The sequence below is a fragment of the Pseudomyrmex gracilis genome, unplaced genomic scaffold, assembly GCF_002006095.1.
Source record: "Pseudomyrmex gracilis isolate BER0280 unplaced genomic scaffold, ASM200609v1 scaffold_7, whole genome shotgun sequence".
Taxonomy (NCBI): Eukaryota; Metazoa; Arthropoda; class Insecta; order Hymenoptera; family Formicidae; genus Pseudomyrmex; species Pseudomyrmex gracilis.
In genome coordinates, this window is record NW_018020591.1 from 857,930 (window position 1) to 872,338 (window position 14,409).

Sequence of the window (14,409 nt, forward strand, 5' to 3'; positions counted from 1 at the left end):
GTTACGTACGCGACCTTGTCGTTCGACTCTCCGCCCGAGAGCCGAAGATTCACGAAATCACAAATCGACACTCTCGATTGCTGCTGCGCACTATCTATCCTCCTTCTCCCGACCCCCTCATCCCTCTCCTCGTTGACGCCCACGCGTCTATTCCGTCGATGACGACAGCGTGTAAAATAAACGAAGAGGTATAAAGAAAGAGAACCCCTCAAAAAATATAATTCTCGCGCAAACCTTGGACGATCTGTCTTGCACTTGAAACGCCCGATATATTTCTACCGTCAGAGAAACGTGCGACATATGTCGTCGCGCCGGCTGTATTCGGTCAAGTTCCCCCTCGAAAACGCGGTGCCCGCGCGCGCTTCGTCGTCACATATTCAAAATGTCCGCTCCGCTCGTTATCGAGAGAGACGTTAGGCCACGTTCGAATACAGAAGAGCGGTGTCGCACCTGCGAAACTCATCCACAGCACTCCGGATCGTGTTCGTCGCGTACGTAACCCGGTTTGCGCCGAGTGTATGTGTGTATGTGTGTGCGCGTTTGTGTGTATACGCGTACTGCTGTCCTTTCGCGACTCTCGTTAAGTCAAGTGAGAAAAATGGAGAAAAAAACAAATTTATTACATGCGGAGAAAACGGCGAAACAACGAAACGCGGAACAACAACGCGCTTCCTCGTCATCAAACGACGATAAGTAGATTACTGCGCTTATGCGGAAAAAGGGATGTACGGACACACGGAGCGGACAAGCGAGCTTGGACGCGACTCGCCGCCTCCTCGAGGACACAACCGAGTCTCGCGCGCGCTCGCGACCGATACGGCTGCGCGTCGTGTTGACCTTGGCATTGAACTTGCGGGGCAACGCGAGAGGCGAGGTGCGTGCCGAGGGATCTGCGCCTGCGGAAGAGGGCGCCAAAGTGGGGGGCGCAGCTGAGCTAGCGGAACGAGGGGAGCGTGAGAGGAAACGGAGGGAGGAAGGGAGAGAAAGAGAGAGAGAGAGAGAGAAAACATTATAGTGGGAGAGATTGCGTCATCTCGCGCAAGCCTAAACGTTGCGCGTCAATACAGCGGAGAGACTCGCCTGCCTGGACCTTGTGCTCCACTCTTTCCGTGCATATACGTGTTATATATATGTATATATATGTATATACGCATATATGTATATACGCATATACGTATTCGTGTATTTATACGGCCGTCCCCCTATCTAGTTATCTATATCGAAGGAATATTGAAGGTATATATGATTTTTTTTTATCTAATTCCAGAATAATGTGTGTGCAACGAGTAACAATGGCTATTCTCACGGAACACTGTCTTGTGGACGAGCCAACAATGTATCTTTCATAATGATAAGCTTGTTATTGAAATGTTGAATATATACATATATACACATATCATGTAACAACAAATAATTCGATTTTACAAATGACCAATTCGGTTCGGCCTAACAAAAAAAAAACAAATGACTTTTTTTAAGAAACTTTCTGAGAAGCGATCATTTTAATAGACGCGATAGATATATTACGGCGTCACAAAAACAACATTGCTGCCCTTAGTGTTTGGCCGAACTTTGCCAATCGTCACAGTCGCATCGGTAATCCAGGGCGGAGCTAAGACGAATCTCGAAGTCGGGCTCTCGGTCGGCGCGTGATCCTATTGGTGAAGTGCCGGGACGAGGCAGCATCAACGACTACGTAGCTTTGCGACAAGCCACGTGCTCGTCAAAGATGGCTAGCTTCTACGGTAAATCACACGTCATCGTGTCTTTGATACATCCGGATGAATGATTTCAAAAAGATGGCGGATTAAAACCGGTATAAAACTCTTGTTTATTCTTTTTTGTTTGTTTTTACGAAAGAGTCAATACAGAATGAATCACCCGAAAGTGATTCGAGAAAAACAGAGAATGTTCTAAACGGATAATAGAAATAATCGGCAAATTATACGAATTTAAGACAAATTTTATTTAATCAGTTTTAATCAGTTTTTTTCTAACAGTATAAAACTGTTTTTCCAACAGGAAAAATTCTTAATGGGGTGTGTTAGATATAGGTCGATACGTGAGGTAAAAAAAAAAAAAAAAAAAAAAAAATACTTGGTGTACGTGTATGGTGAACAAATTCTTTATTTGTGATGCCAGACGTTTCGATCCTTGAACTGGGTCTTCTTCTAGTGGCGTGAAATGTTTCGACTGACAAAATTACAAATTTACAATTTTTCGAATGATTTTTCAATGATGTTAGATTAACAATGGATTATAAATCAAATTGAAACTCTAATCGCAAACAGAAAAAAATTCTCTCTTATTAATTTACTTCTTTTCTTAACAACACACAACTCGGCAGTAACGTCAAGGCTCTTGATTCGACGCTCTGAAGCGACAAAAGATACACAAAACAAGAATCGATCGAGCTTTAGTAGTGTGGACAAAATGTCTTTCGTCAAAGTGAATAGCACACAGGGAAAATTCGCGCAATGTTATGCGGTAACTTTCGTCTTGATTTTGTGTGTGTGTGTGTGTGTGTGTGTGTACTCCCTGTAACCACAATTGTTTGAATATATGAACTTACCCAACTCCATGGGATATAACCAACAGTTAATATCCAGAATGAGATCCATTTTGAAGGATTCCGACTCACAATGGAGTCTGCTCACTGAAACCAATCAAAAAGAAAGAGGACATGTTAAAAAATACATATACGTGACGATTAACTATATTGTACACTTATATTAAGCTTATGTAACTTGCATGTGATTTATATAAATTTGTGTTGACAAATTATTAAAAAAAAAAAAAAAAAGAAATTTTATTTCGAAAATGTAGCAACGATTGCAATCATCATTGTCGACTATTGACTTTCTACTCACGAGAGAGATTGATCCGCCATCTTTTTATTAATATATATATATATACTCGTTGATCTAAAGTTCTGCGTCGATAGAAAACCGGAAATGACTGGAAGAGACTATGCGCGCCGCCGGACATATGCTCGCGCACTCTCTTTCGCACTCTCTCTACGCGTTTCTTTGTTCACCCCAAGCTTATTCTAACCTATTTGTTTCGCGTCTTCCCTCCTTGTCTCCCCTTCTTCTTCTTCTTCTTCTTCTCTTTCTACATCTGTGTGTCGTTTGTTATTTTTAATTTCAATTTCTATAAAATGTTTCTATAAAAAAAACAACTCATCTCCCTTTTGTCGTCTCTCCCATTCTTTTTCTCTCGAAGAGAGTCTCCATGAAGTGCACAGTTATAGATTTGAGATGAGCAATAATAGCACTCTTAGGATCTGCTCTCGGTTTTTTACAAACGAGAACAAACCGGTGGCGACAGCGCCAAACAAGACAGACACTAGCAACGGCGACCTTTATAGTCCATCCGCTACCAACGTAAATTTTCCAACGAGCTGCTTCCCCTCTCTTCGGGGAGAGAGAAAGAGAGAGAGAGAGAGAGGCAGCCGTCCTCACCGAGCGGAGGGTGTACCACCCTCCTCAGAATCTCCCTCCGGACCACGATAGGATATCAGGCCATGCCCTCCCTTCGTAACCCAGCACCTCCGCGCCTGGTTTTCCATACTTCTCGAATAAATTTGTGTTGAAGTGTTGCTCTCCCTCGCAACACACACACACGCACGCACACACACACATACACACAAAAGAGAGATCCAAAACAAGTTGCACACACGATCCGGATCAGTTTGCTTTGAATTATTGATTCTCGAGAGTATAGGGTTTATGGAAAAAACATGTTGATATAGTATAGTCATGCGAAGAGAACTCGAGAATTTCACCTCCTTTTGGAGATAGCGTAAGTTAACGATCGAGTATTGAAAGTATCAATTTTCATATAGGTAGTTCTCGACAATCAGACTAGAGTTAAAAGTTGAAATTAATTAATATCGATGGAACAAAATTCGAGATTTCGTGCGTATCGATAAAGCAGATCCTGTAATTATCACAAATGTCGTTACGACATATCGTGATATCAAATCGTGAACGTTACCACTCATCCTCGATGGGAAGATATACGGTGACCTTTACGCTCTCGTAAATTCGTCGAGAAAACGAGATGCATCCGAGGTGCTCATCTTCTCCAACTACTTCGCTACCTCCGTCGCACCAAAACGAGTCCATCCCTTCCTTCTGCCTTTTCCTCGTTTATTGGGAGCAAGAGAGGGTTTTAGCCGGCCACCTCCCCGATGCGCCCCGATAAAGGACGAAAGGGATGGCAATGCACTTACCCCCACATTACAACCATGACGCATTACTCCGCCTACCACGAGTTCTTTTTCCCACCCCTGTCACCCCACCTGTCCTTCTACTCCCCTTCTATATCCCGACAGGATTTTATCCTTTCGTTCTGTTCTCGCTCTCTCGTCTGTGTGGTTCGCCATTCTACTTCCCTTTTTTTTTTTTTACCTCAAGCTGTATCCGTTCTCAACCGTGGGCTTTTTCGCTTGTTGCATGTTTGCGTGAAAAAAAAAAAAAAAAAAAAGAAAAAAAGAACACGCAATTGAAACTTTGGCCTCATCTTTCTGTGTAACGTTTGAAAATTGTTTCCTTGACTTTCAATATCGCAGAACCGTTTCTCAAGAACTCGTCGTCTTCCTCATGACACTCATGAGAGACAATAAAGAGATGTTATCACAAGGTAAAAAGTAGAGTCATTTTAAATTATTAAGTGTGCAAATTAGTTCGCTTTAATCTTTGCGCTCGCTCACACGAATTACCAACGTAATCTTTTACGTGAATTTATTAGACCGTCATTTGTGCGAGCTCGGCTAGGCTAGGCTGTGTGACAAGCGCGAGCTTGACTTTAATGATATTTGACGCATCAATTAGGAAACTTTCAACACGGTAAAAGCAAGAGGCCGTTATTACGTATCGATTACATTTCGACGTTGTTCACTAAGAAAATGTTGCTTTTAAAACCTAGTACGTGGAAAATTGTGTGCACATGTGTTTTTTAGATTTATACAATGAAATATATATTTGTATACATAGAAGTCTGAGAGAAAAGTGCGCGCTTCATGTATAATAAAAAAAAAATATAATTAAAAAAATAAAAAAATCTCCTCGAGAGAAAAATTTATGAAATCCAGAGAAGAGAAGCGAGTTAATCCCCCAACACATTCATTATAATTCTTTATTCTGAAACCACACGAGGGAAAAAAACAAAAGGCGTGACAAGAATACAGTACGGTACGTACCGCGAACGAAGATATATCTGCCGCATTTATTTAAAAAAAAAAAAAAAAAAAAAAAAGTGAGGAAAAGGACATTTATATCACGTGCGAACGACACAATAGATAATTAAATGTTTACTTCGCGCGTCACAGAGCAAAAATTACATTCAAGCCGATAATATAAAGGAACCCAAGAAGGTGGAACAGAACGAAAGGACAAGAAGTAGGAGAAAAGAGGGAAGAGGAAGGAAAGACGAAGAGATGAAACGAAAGGGGTTGGCGGCAGTGAGAGAAGACGTGAGGGAAAAGGAGGTATAAACGTGCGTGGGTTGTGCTTCGATGTAAGGGGGTTTTCCAACTGCGCAGTGTCGCTATCCGTTATCGACCGGTTCGCAAGCGCTATAAATACTGGGCACCAGGCTCTCGCCTACCCCCTATAGGCTCTCCCTCTGCCCTACAGCTCACCCTCTCCCTCAAACCGACCACCCACGCGTACATATACACTCTATATAACACACTGACTGCTTTTTTTCTTCATTCCTTTCGCAGCTGAGCCACCCACCATCGGGTTCGGTATATAGTCGTCTCTGTCTCTTCCCATCGTTCTCTTCGCTCTCTCGCCCCGCCGTTCTCCTCTCTCGCGCGGCGGCCGGCGAAGGGCGGAAAACCTTGACCTTCAAAAGAGCGTCAGAGGGCGAACATGGCGCTCTCTTACGGTTCCTCCTCCCTCTATCGCTCTCTCCTCTCTCCGCGTGCTTGCCTGCTGCCACTCCGTCTTTCTACATTCGAAACCATGATGATAGCTGACAGATAGTCTCCCCCATCGTTTCTGACGAAACCGAAACGCCATCGCTTTCGATTTTTTTTTTCGATCCTTTCCGTCTGTCACACGAGCGGCTCACCAATATCGCAATTTTTTTGATTTTTTATTCTATCCTCCCTTTCGATCTGCGAACACAGGGAAGCTGCTCTTTCTTTCATTTTCAAATGTTGTGTAACGGCCGACTTCGAAAATCGACGATTACTTGCGAAATCCCCGTGCCCGTTCGGCCATTAATAACCGAATTACACATCCGCGGTCACGTATACGTACATATATCGCGTACATAAACTGTCGATAGCGTGAGGCAAGTTTTCCGCGGAAACTTTTTTCGAGAAACGATAAACCAATAATTAACTGTCGTCTCTCTTTCATAGCGGAAACGATTCTCGAGATAAAGCGCGCCGCAGCGAAAGGATCGAAAGGAGAGCACGAGAAGAGAATGTTCTTCGTCGTAAAACTTTCTTCCACCGATCCTCTCGCACACATATTTAACAATGACCGCGTATCAATTGTCCGCAACTCTTATATAGTCTCGTGGTATACGTGCGTTGCCTTTTATCTCAAGAATGTCGGCCGTAAAACTTTTTACCGATCTTTCACTCCGTTCGCTCCGAGGCGAATTGTTGTAAAATAATAAGAAAGTTCACATACATAAAATCACGTCCGATGTTATCTCGTTTCCGAGTTACGGGCTACGGTTTTTTTTTTATTTTTCACCGATCTTTCTTCAATCGACGATTTTTGTCGACGGATGAACAGTCGGCGCTCGAGTCCGGATCGTCCGCGATCAGTTTGTTCTCTGAAATTTTTGAGTCCACTCGAATCGTTGCTCCTTGGAATATTTAAAATCCACAGTTTACGCAACAACGCCTGTTGACGGTGTCGAGATGTTTTGCAAATATTGATGAGAAATGAGAGATGAGGTGACGGAACCGGAGAAAAAGATGAGAGAAACGCGGAAAAAAAAGGTCGCTTAGTTGAAAAAACGCTTAGTTCGCGATATCGAACGTGAAACAAACAATCGAAAAGATCGTTGTCGATACGAATCTCGAAAATCGCGATATTTCAAAGCGTTGCGCAATCCCCCATCTTCCTTTACCTTCTCGTTTCGTCTTTCTCGGTCTGTCAGCTGGTTTCAAGGTCGACCACTCGAGGAAACAAGAACGGTAAGGAACCGGTCTTTCGACTCACGCCACGCATAAAGAAAAAATGTAGCTGAAACGATGCTCGCCAATTATGTCATGTCTCTGCGGCCGCAATGGCGCGCAGCTCTTAGCTTTATAGTATCGATCGAATACAAAAACGAACAGGATCATCGCTTGCGACAACCGGTTCTTTTAACATTTTTGTCACATTTCGCTTTGTCGATCGACATCGTTACATAAAGATTATTGATACTATTTCTCGCGTGCGTGCAGAGAGACAGTACATTTCGGATAACACAAAGTGCGATCTTTTCCTGAACATCTCGATGATTCTCCCGATATTTAAACGATCGATATAAAAATAAAATTGTGATTTGTTTTATTGTTCATCAAAATGATAATAACAATAATTTTAATACAAAGATGCCGATATCTTCTTTTTCGCTGTTTACAATTTCTCATATCTGACTCGGTTTATTAATTAAAATGTTTTTCAAGCTAAATTATTTCTCCTGTTTTTTTTTTAATCTTTCAATGCTTTCGGTTTCGGAACCTGACACTTAAAAATATATAATCGAATCGTTTCTTTGTCTCTCTCTCTCTGTCTTGCTCGCTTGCGCTCTCGGTGTATCATATTTCTCTGCGAGCATCCGATCAGTTTTATGAGTCTGTTCGTTTCTTTTGAGAGACAAATAATTTAGATTCTTGGGCAATGAGATACACCCGCTGGTGTCTGCTGTGTCGTGCGGGAACAACTATTTTCGAATCCGACTTTATTTAAAACGAAATAAAAAAATACGTAAAAAGTAATTCATCTTGTTGAGAGACCCGGAAAATCTTCCAAACTTGCGAACGAGGAAATAAAGTTATTTATATTCCAAGAACCGTGTCGTAAGCATCTCGATGAGTCAGCTGTTCATCAATACTGAGAAAAGGATAACAATAGGAGATGAAGCGGTTTTGAAGTTATAGGTAACAGAAGTTGCGGTGCAAGAAATAAGGAATCGAATTGAAGTATGTGGAGGGGATGCGGCGGTGTCGAATAACTCAAAAAAAAAAAACAAAAAAAAAAAAAAAAAAAAAAAACAAAAAAAAAACAAAAAAGTGACTAGCGTATTTTCGGGACGCGCCATTATCCTGCAATATAGATTACAGATAGCGAACAATATAGTGGATATTGCACGCGAGTGATGTTAGCATCACCGCAATTCGGAAGCGACGTCAGAACTTGTTGACATTCCAAGAGTTGTCGCTCGAATAGGAATATCTCACGGATAATCAAGTAAAAGTTCATTTTGCAATTATTCACGTTATACTGATGGAAGTGGCCGCATTTTTCTTCCGACGTTACGTTCATGCAACGTCAATAACGTAATATGCGACGTGCCAATAGATAACTTAGCAGATACGCTCGCTCGCGTGTGACTCACAGAAACATAAATAAGGAAACGTTCATTTTGATTGCAATCGCGAAGATAGACTATTGTAACAGTCAAATAACAAATGTTTTGTCCGTTCATATATGGTTAGTTTCGTTCCCTTTCTTCTCCGCTTTCGTGGCACGGTCATAAAGATTGCTACGTACACGTATAAATGCCCTCTTGCAAAGAAACGCTCGCGAAATCGTTCGTACTTGTGCATCGTATAATATTTATCATTTAACAAGTAACACGAAACAATTTAAGATGAATAATTCAACGCGGAAATATTTAAATAATTTAAGTAACTTACAATGAGAATGATATTCAATTGTTCGTTACTTTCGCATTATTTATGTAATGTAACTTGCGAGAATATTACATCTCAGAGATGCAAGATGCGTGCATTTTTACATCATATAAAATAACATTGAGTATAAATTCTCATTCTTATATTATAAAATATCTTATGTTAAGATTCAAGACAATAAATATTGTAATATTGTAGCACAATATTAATCTTATGAGAAAATAAATATAAATAATATATATAATATATATATGTGATTTTTTAATGTATATGAATATATATATGAATATATATGAATATATAGTAATAATTATGTATTATAATATACATATATACATACATATATATAATATCTACGTATTTATATAATATATACATTTTTTATCGTATATACACATACATAATATATCAAATACAGAACACACACAAAGTAAAAATTCAATGCTAAAGTTTTTGTCAAAACCGTGCGAAATATTAACGCAATTAAAAATTATAAGAGAAATACTCACGACGTTAGATGACGACTGTAGCATTGACAAGCGAGCAATGCACATTATTCCGAAGATAGATCCCGTAAAATTCACGTAAAATTTTTTTTCCATACTCCGTTCTTTTTTTGTTTGCACGTACTACACACGGACGCAGACGCAATACGAGTGTTGGCGGCGAGGCAGTGCCGGCGCGGATTTGGCGACCGGGCGCCGATTACTGGCGCGTGCGAAAAGCGTTCCCGGAGATGCATCGCAAGCTAAAGAAACGAAGACAGCGAAGTCAATTGTATTAAAAGAGATAAAGGAGAATCGACGTTTACGACACTCAATGGATTTGGGACGAAAAATTGAGTGGAAAAAGTTTTTTTAACTCGACTCACGCAAATCGAAAGAAGGTTGTCGGCTGCTGCCTTGGCACTGACAGTGGCCATCGCGCCTAGCAACACTGAACACCAAACTGAAGGTAGTCAGGTACTTTCCCCCTTCTGCCACCTTCTCCCACCAACCCTGGCCAAATCCTACTCATCCGTCTGCGAGCAACTTCCACCTCTCTCTCTCTCTCTCTTTCTCTCCCACTCTCTCCTCTTTCTCTCTTTATCTCTCCAGTGTGCAAATTTTACTTCTTTGTTCCTCTTATCGCGCTCTTGCTCGCTAATCGTCGCGTCCGCCATTGCGGAACAGTCACATGTGTTTTCTCCCTCTGGTAACCGGCGATGTGTTCTCGATTCTGACGACGAGTATACACGATCTCGTGCTCGTACGCGTTACGAATTTATCGGTCATTTTTTTCTCGCGATGTATTTCGACACTGTCAAGGACGACGTTCGGTTCGCGAGATATACCGGCTCTCTCTCTGTGCGAATCCGTTGAGGCGCGGCGATTGGCTGAGCCAATTGATTGATAGCCAATCATCCGTGACTTACCTACTCTCGAACGCACTCGCCATTTGCTTCACGCTGCTACCGTGAAAAAAAAAATTAATTCTAAATCGTTGTCGAAAAACGCCGTATATTTGGAATATATTCGCAAAATTGTAATTTTCCAAAAAAAAGTCAACTAAAACACCAAGCACGTGTACTTAAAATCTCGAAAAACTTAGCTTTTCAAAATAAGATTTAAAAAAAACGCTAACTACACGTACCTAGAATGTTCTTAAAAAAAAAAAAAAAAAAAAAAAATACTTCATGAATCTAATTAAAAACTGTCTAAACTTTAATCCAGCCGCATACGTGGCATTGTAAAAAAAATTTACAATGCAAACTTCAGACATTTGCTTTTGCTACGTGTATAATCGTATGATTTTTGAAAATATCGCGCAGGTCTCTCGTCACGAATTCATTATTCAAAACATGAAACACAAAAGAGTGTATGACAAAGCTTTTGCTTAATAAATTTCAATATCTATATACGAGGAAGCAACGTTTAGAAAACGTTTTGTAACAACGTGAATTAAAAATCAGATATGTCCGGCATAAGTATTCACAATAACAATTTATACGCGAAACGTTTTGGAAAAAAAAAACCGAGAAAATTGAAACTACTAAAATTCTGATTTCTGAAAGATAAAGACGCAGCTTACTAACAAAATTCATATTCAAAAAACAAAACAAAATATACATATATATATATATAAATGTATATATATGTACATTATATTTGTACGTACATCAAACTGGATGACAACTGGATTTTTCCACATTTTAATATGCGGAATAAGTTAATTGGGTCTTGGAATGGAAAATAATAGATTTCATACATAATAACGAACCTGCTGGATATCCTCGACGACGCGTCGTCATATTTTTCGTATGCATAAAAGTCAGACCTTCACACATGATTATCGCTCTGTTTCATTACTTCGATAACAGCACATCGATTTGAATCTTGGCGAAGCCGATCGCAATATTACGTAAAAACGTAGCGCATATAAGTGTCTCAAATCAATAAAAACACGCAATTTGAGAGCTCATATACAGAATTATACGATTAAGATTAACGTTTTACATAATGACGATAGTCATATCGCGCTGTACGCGCGATACAAAACAAAAAATTTAAAGAAAAACCGCGAGAGACTGGATCTATACACGTAATAATAACATTCAAACAATAGCTCTTTTAACATGACAAAAAATAATGACGTTTCTCTAAGTTTCATGGCTTAATTCACGTATAAAAGACATCATTCTTCGCTCCCCGTTTGTACAATTACGTTTGTGTATAATTACACGCTCGTCGAACGAGATCCCGTGTATGTTCTCGCGTAGGTTGTAAAACAAAGCGGGTTTGTGTAATGAAGAAATAAAAACGCGGAGCTCGTCCGTTCGGAGCAAGGAAGAGAAACGAGTTCGAGTTGTTGACGCGTCCGTGTGTGAAAAAACGAGCGTGAAAAAAGAGAACGCGTTCAAAAAAAAAAACCAAAACCAAAAGAAAAATCACCGTCTTCTCGCTTCGCCCAATTTTTTTTGGGAAAACAAAAAATAAAACAAACCAAATTCCAGAAATACGCGAAAGAAGAGAAAGAGATCGAGAAAGAAAACGCGAACGGGAAGAAGCGCGGCGTGTGTATCCCGGGCACACTCCTTTCTAAGATGACATCCCCCCCTGCTGCGACCTTAGAACCGAGGCTGACCTTGACCGTGTCAACCCCTACCCGAGCGCGCCGCACAAGTTCCCGGCCGCTCCGCAGCTCCCCACGTAGCACTGATTCCCATTTCCTTCCCCGGCCCCAGCAACGCAGTCGCGCCATATTATACGCGAATGCTCGTGGTACTGCTCTTGGCGCTACTGTTGCTGCGGGTGCAGGGCCATATTCCTTGCTGCATCGACCGGTCGGTCGCTCGCTCGCGCGCAACCCCGGTTCCATGCCTCACTTTCAGGAGGAAAGAAAAAGACAGAGGAGAGGGATCTTCCGTTCTCCTCTCGCGCTCGCATTTTTGTGACGCTCTCATCGTTAGGTTTGTGAGCGTCGTCTAATTTTGTTTGTTTAGACTCGACTAATCGCACATGCGGAAGCGATTGTGCTCGCTCTGATGATCGAAATACACACACACACACACACATAGTCGATATGGCGATGGTTTAATCGACCGAGATAATAAAAGATACGACTGGGGAGTAGAAAAAGAGAAAAATAAACTTGCGCGTAAATATGTGTGTAACACTGTAGTGTAATCGGAGTGTTGTTTAGAGTTTGATACACACAGAAACGCTCGAATATTTGCACGCGCACACGCGCAAACCGAAGATCTCGAAGTTTTGAGAGCACTGTTTTACGACCGCAATATTCCAAGTGTGTTTGTGCAAAGATTATATCGAATTGTCTATATTTGTAACAGAAGTTGCAATAAGACGCGAAAAGGAAAGAACTTCAAATTTTTTTGTCAACACGCACGCAAATTCGTAATTCGAGAGATTCTGTGTAGTCGACAATCATTGCGGAGAGAGAGACGAAATTCAAAGGACGCGAATGTACACAGGGAATGATTCAATATATTCAGGCGGCGAATTTCGGTCATGGCCGAATCCCCCTTTCGATTTATACCGCTCTGCAAATTCCACTCCATTGTAGACCAAGAGACCGGGCAAAAACGTAGATATCGAATGCTGCGCAAGGTCGTTTGAAGATGAGCACGGAAAGGCGTATTTACGCACGAATCCTTTTCCTCCCAGAAGTGAGAGACGCGAAACTAACGCGTTTTTCTCTACTTATTATCAGAGCATTAATTCAACCGCGCAATGAGACACAACGTTCTCTTTAACACAGAGTCAGGCATTTTTTTTTGTGACGACCAAATTAATTCTCGCGCAATTATATTCCTCTCCCCACTTAAGAAAAAAAAAAAAAAAAAAAAAATTTCGAAGATTCTAGTTCGGAAGAGAAAGCGGAGCATTTTTGAAATCTTCGTTTGTGCAATCGCGAGAGAAAAAATGCGAGATAAAATGTGAACCGAAGTCCACAGATGTGTATATTTCAGCGACCAAATGCGGTTCTATCTAAAATTAACCAACGTGTTGCAACGGTCTCGTACGACACCGTAGCACGAAATTGCGAACTACTAATTGATGGATGTTTGCTCCCGAGAGTGCTAGTTGTAATTTTCCATTGTCTATTTCGTTTGTGCGTAGCTCGACGGAGATCACAGATGTGCGTCGCACCGCAATTTGCTCGACAAACGTTCGTCGTGTAAACGGTCGCGCGATCGGTCCGGTACGCGAAAAAAAAAAAAAAAAACGTTGCTTTTTCGATTTCACTGTAATTTAAAACAAAACGAACGGGCGAGGAACGCGAGCGAGTGTTGTTTCGCGGCGAAATCCGGCGCGCTCTCAGCTGTCACATCATGTGCTCGAGTCTACCGGCATTATCGACAAGGTCAAGCAGCTCGTGCGCGAGACAATCAGTATCAGATTATTTCGACGAAATTACTGTTGGGCGCGATAATGCCGAGCAACGCCCGAGAATAAAGACGTGTAATACGCAATATAAACTCACCCCTGTCGAATTTCTTGCCCTCGGGATCGATGTCTTTCACATTGAAAATATCCTCGAACAGCACCCCGGCCATGTTGCTACGCGATTGTACCGCGCTCTGATAGCGAACGTGCAAGATCACCGCCCAGGTACGTGCGATCCGCTTTCCGATCACGCACTCGAGAGATTCCCTTTTCTTTATTTTCGTTCGTTTATGCGAATCTCGGAAAAATTCACTCAATTCGTTGATTATCTTTTCACTCGCAACCAAAAAAATCAAGCACGTGAGGGGCAGGGCGTGAGAAAAATCGCTCGTATAACGATCGTCGGCGAGAGACGTCGATGGTTTCTCGAGCGCCGTCTGGATTTTAGGAGGAACTAAAATCGGAACCTCGTTCGATTACCGTCCGAGTTGTTTCGCTCGCACGGTAATATCGGCCGATAATATACAACGCTCGGATGATTAGTATTTGCGTTAGATTGTTGCAAAATTAATTAAATTTTTCGCGTGTAACATGTCAGACAGAACAGTCTGTCGTCATGGATGATACGCGTGTGTATACATAATT

At 41.4% G+C, this 14,409-nt stretch overlaps 1 protein-coding gene across 1 annotated transcript in view; it reads right to left on the reverse strand.

Moving 5' to 3' along the window:
* Window positions 1-14,174, reverse strand: part of LOC109859413 (DNA-directed RNA polymerases I, II, and III subunit RPABC3) — a 39,422-nt gene extending 25,248 nt beyond the window's left edge. Inside the window, exons 1-2 of the mRNA XM_020437668.1 lie at window positions 13,862-14,174; window positions 2,573-2,656 (exon numbers count right to left, since the gene is read on the reverse strand). Coding sequence (XP_020293257.1) covers window positions 2,573-2,656; window positions 13,862-13,934 — 157 coding nt within the window. The 5' untranslated portion in view covers window positions 13,935-14,174. The remainder of the gene's footprint in view (window positions 1-2,572; window positions 2,657-13,861) is intronic.
* Between the last annotated feature and the right edge of the window lie 235 nt (window positions 14,175-14,409).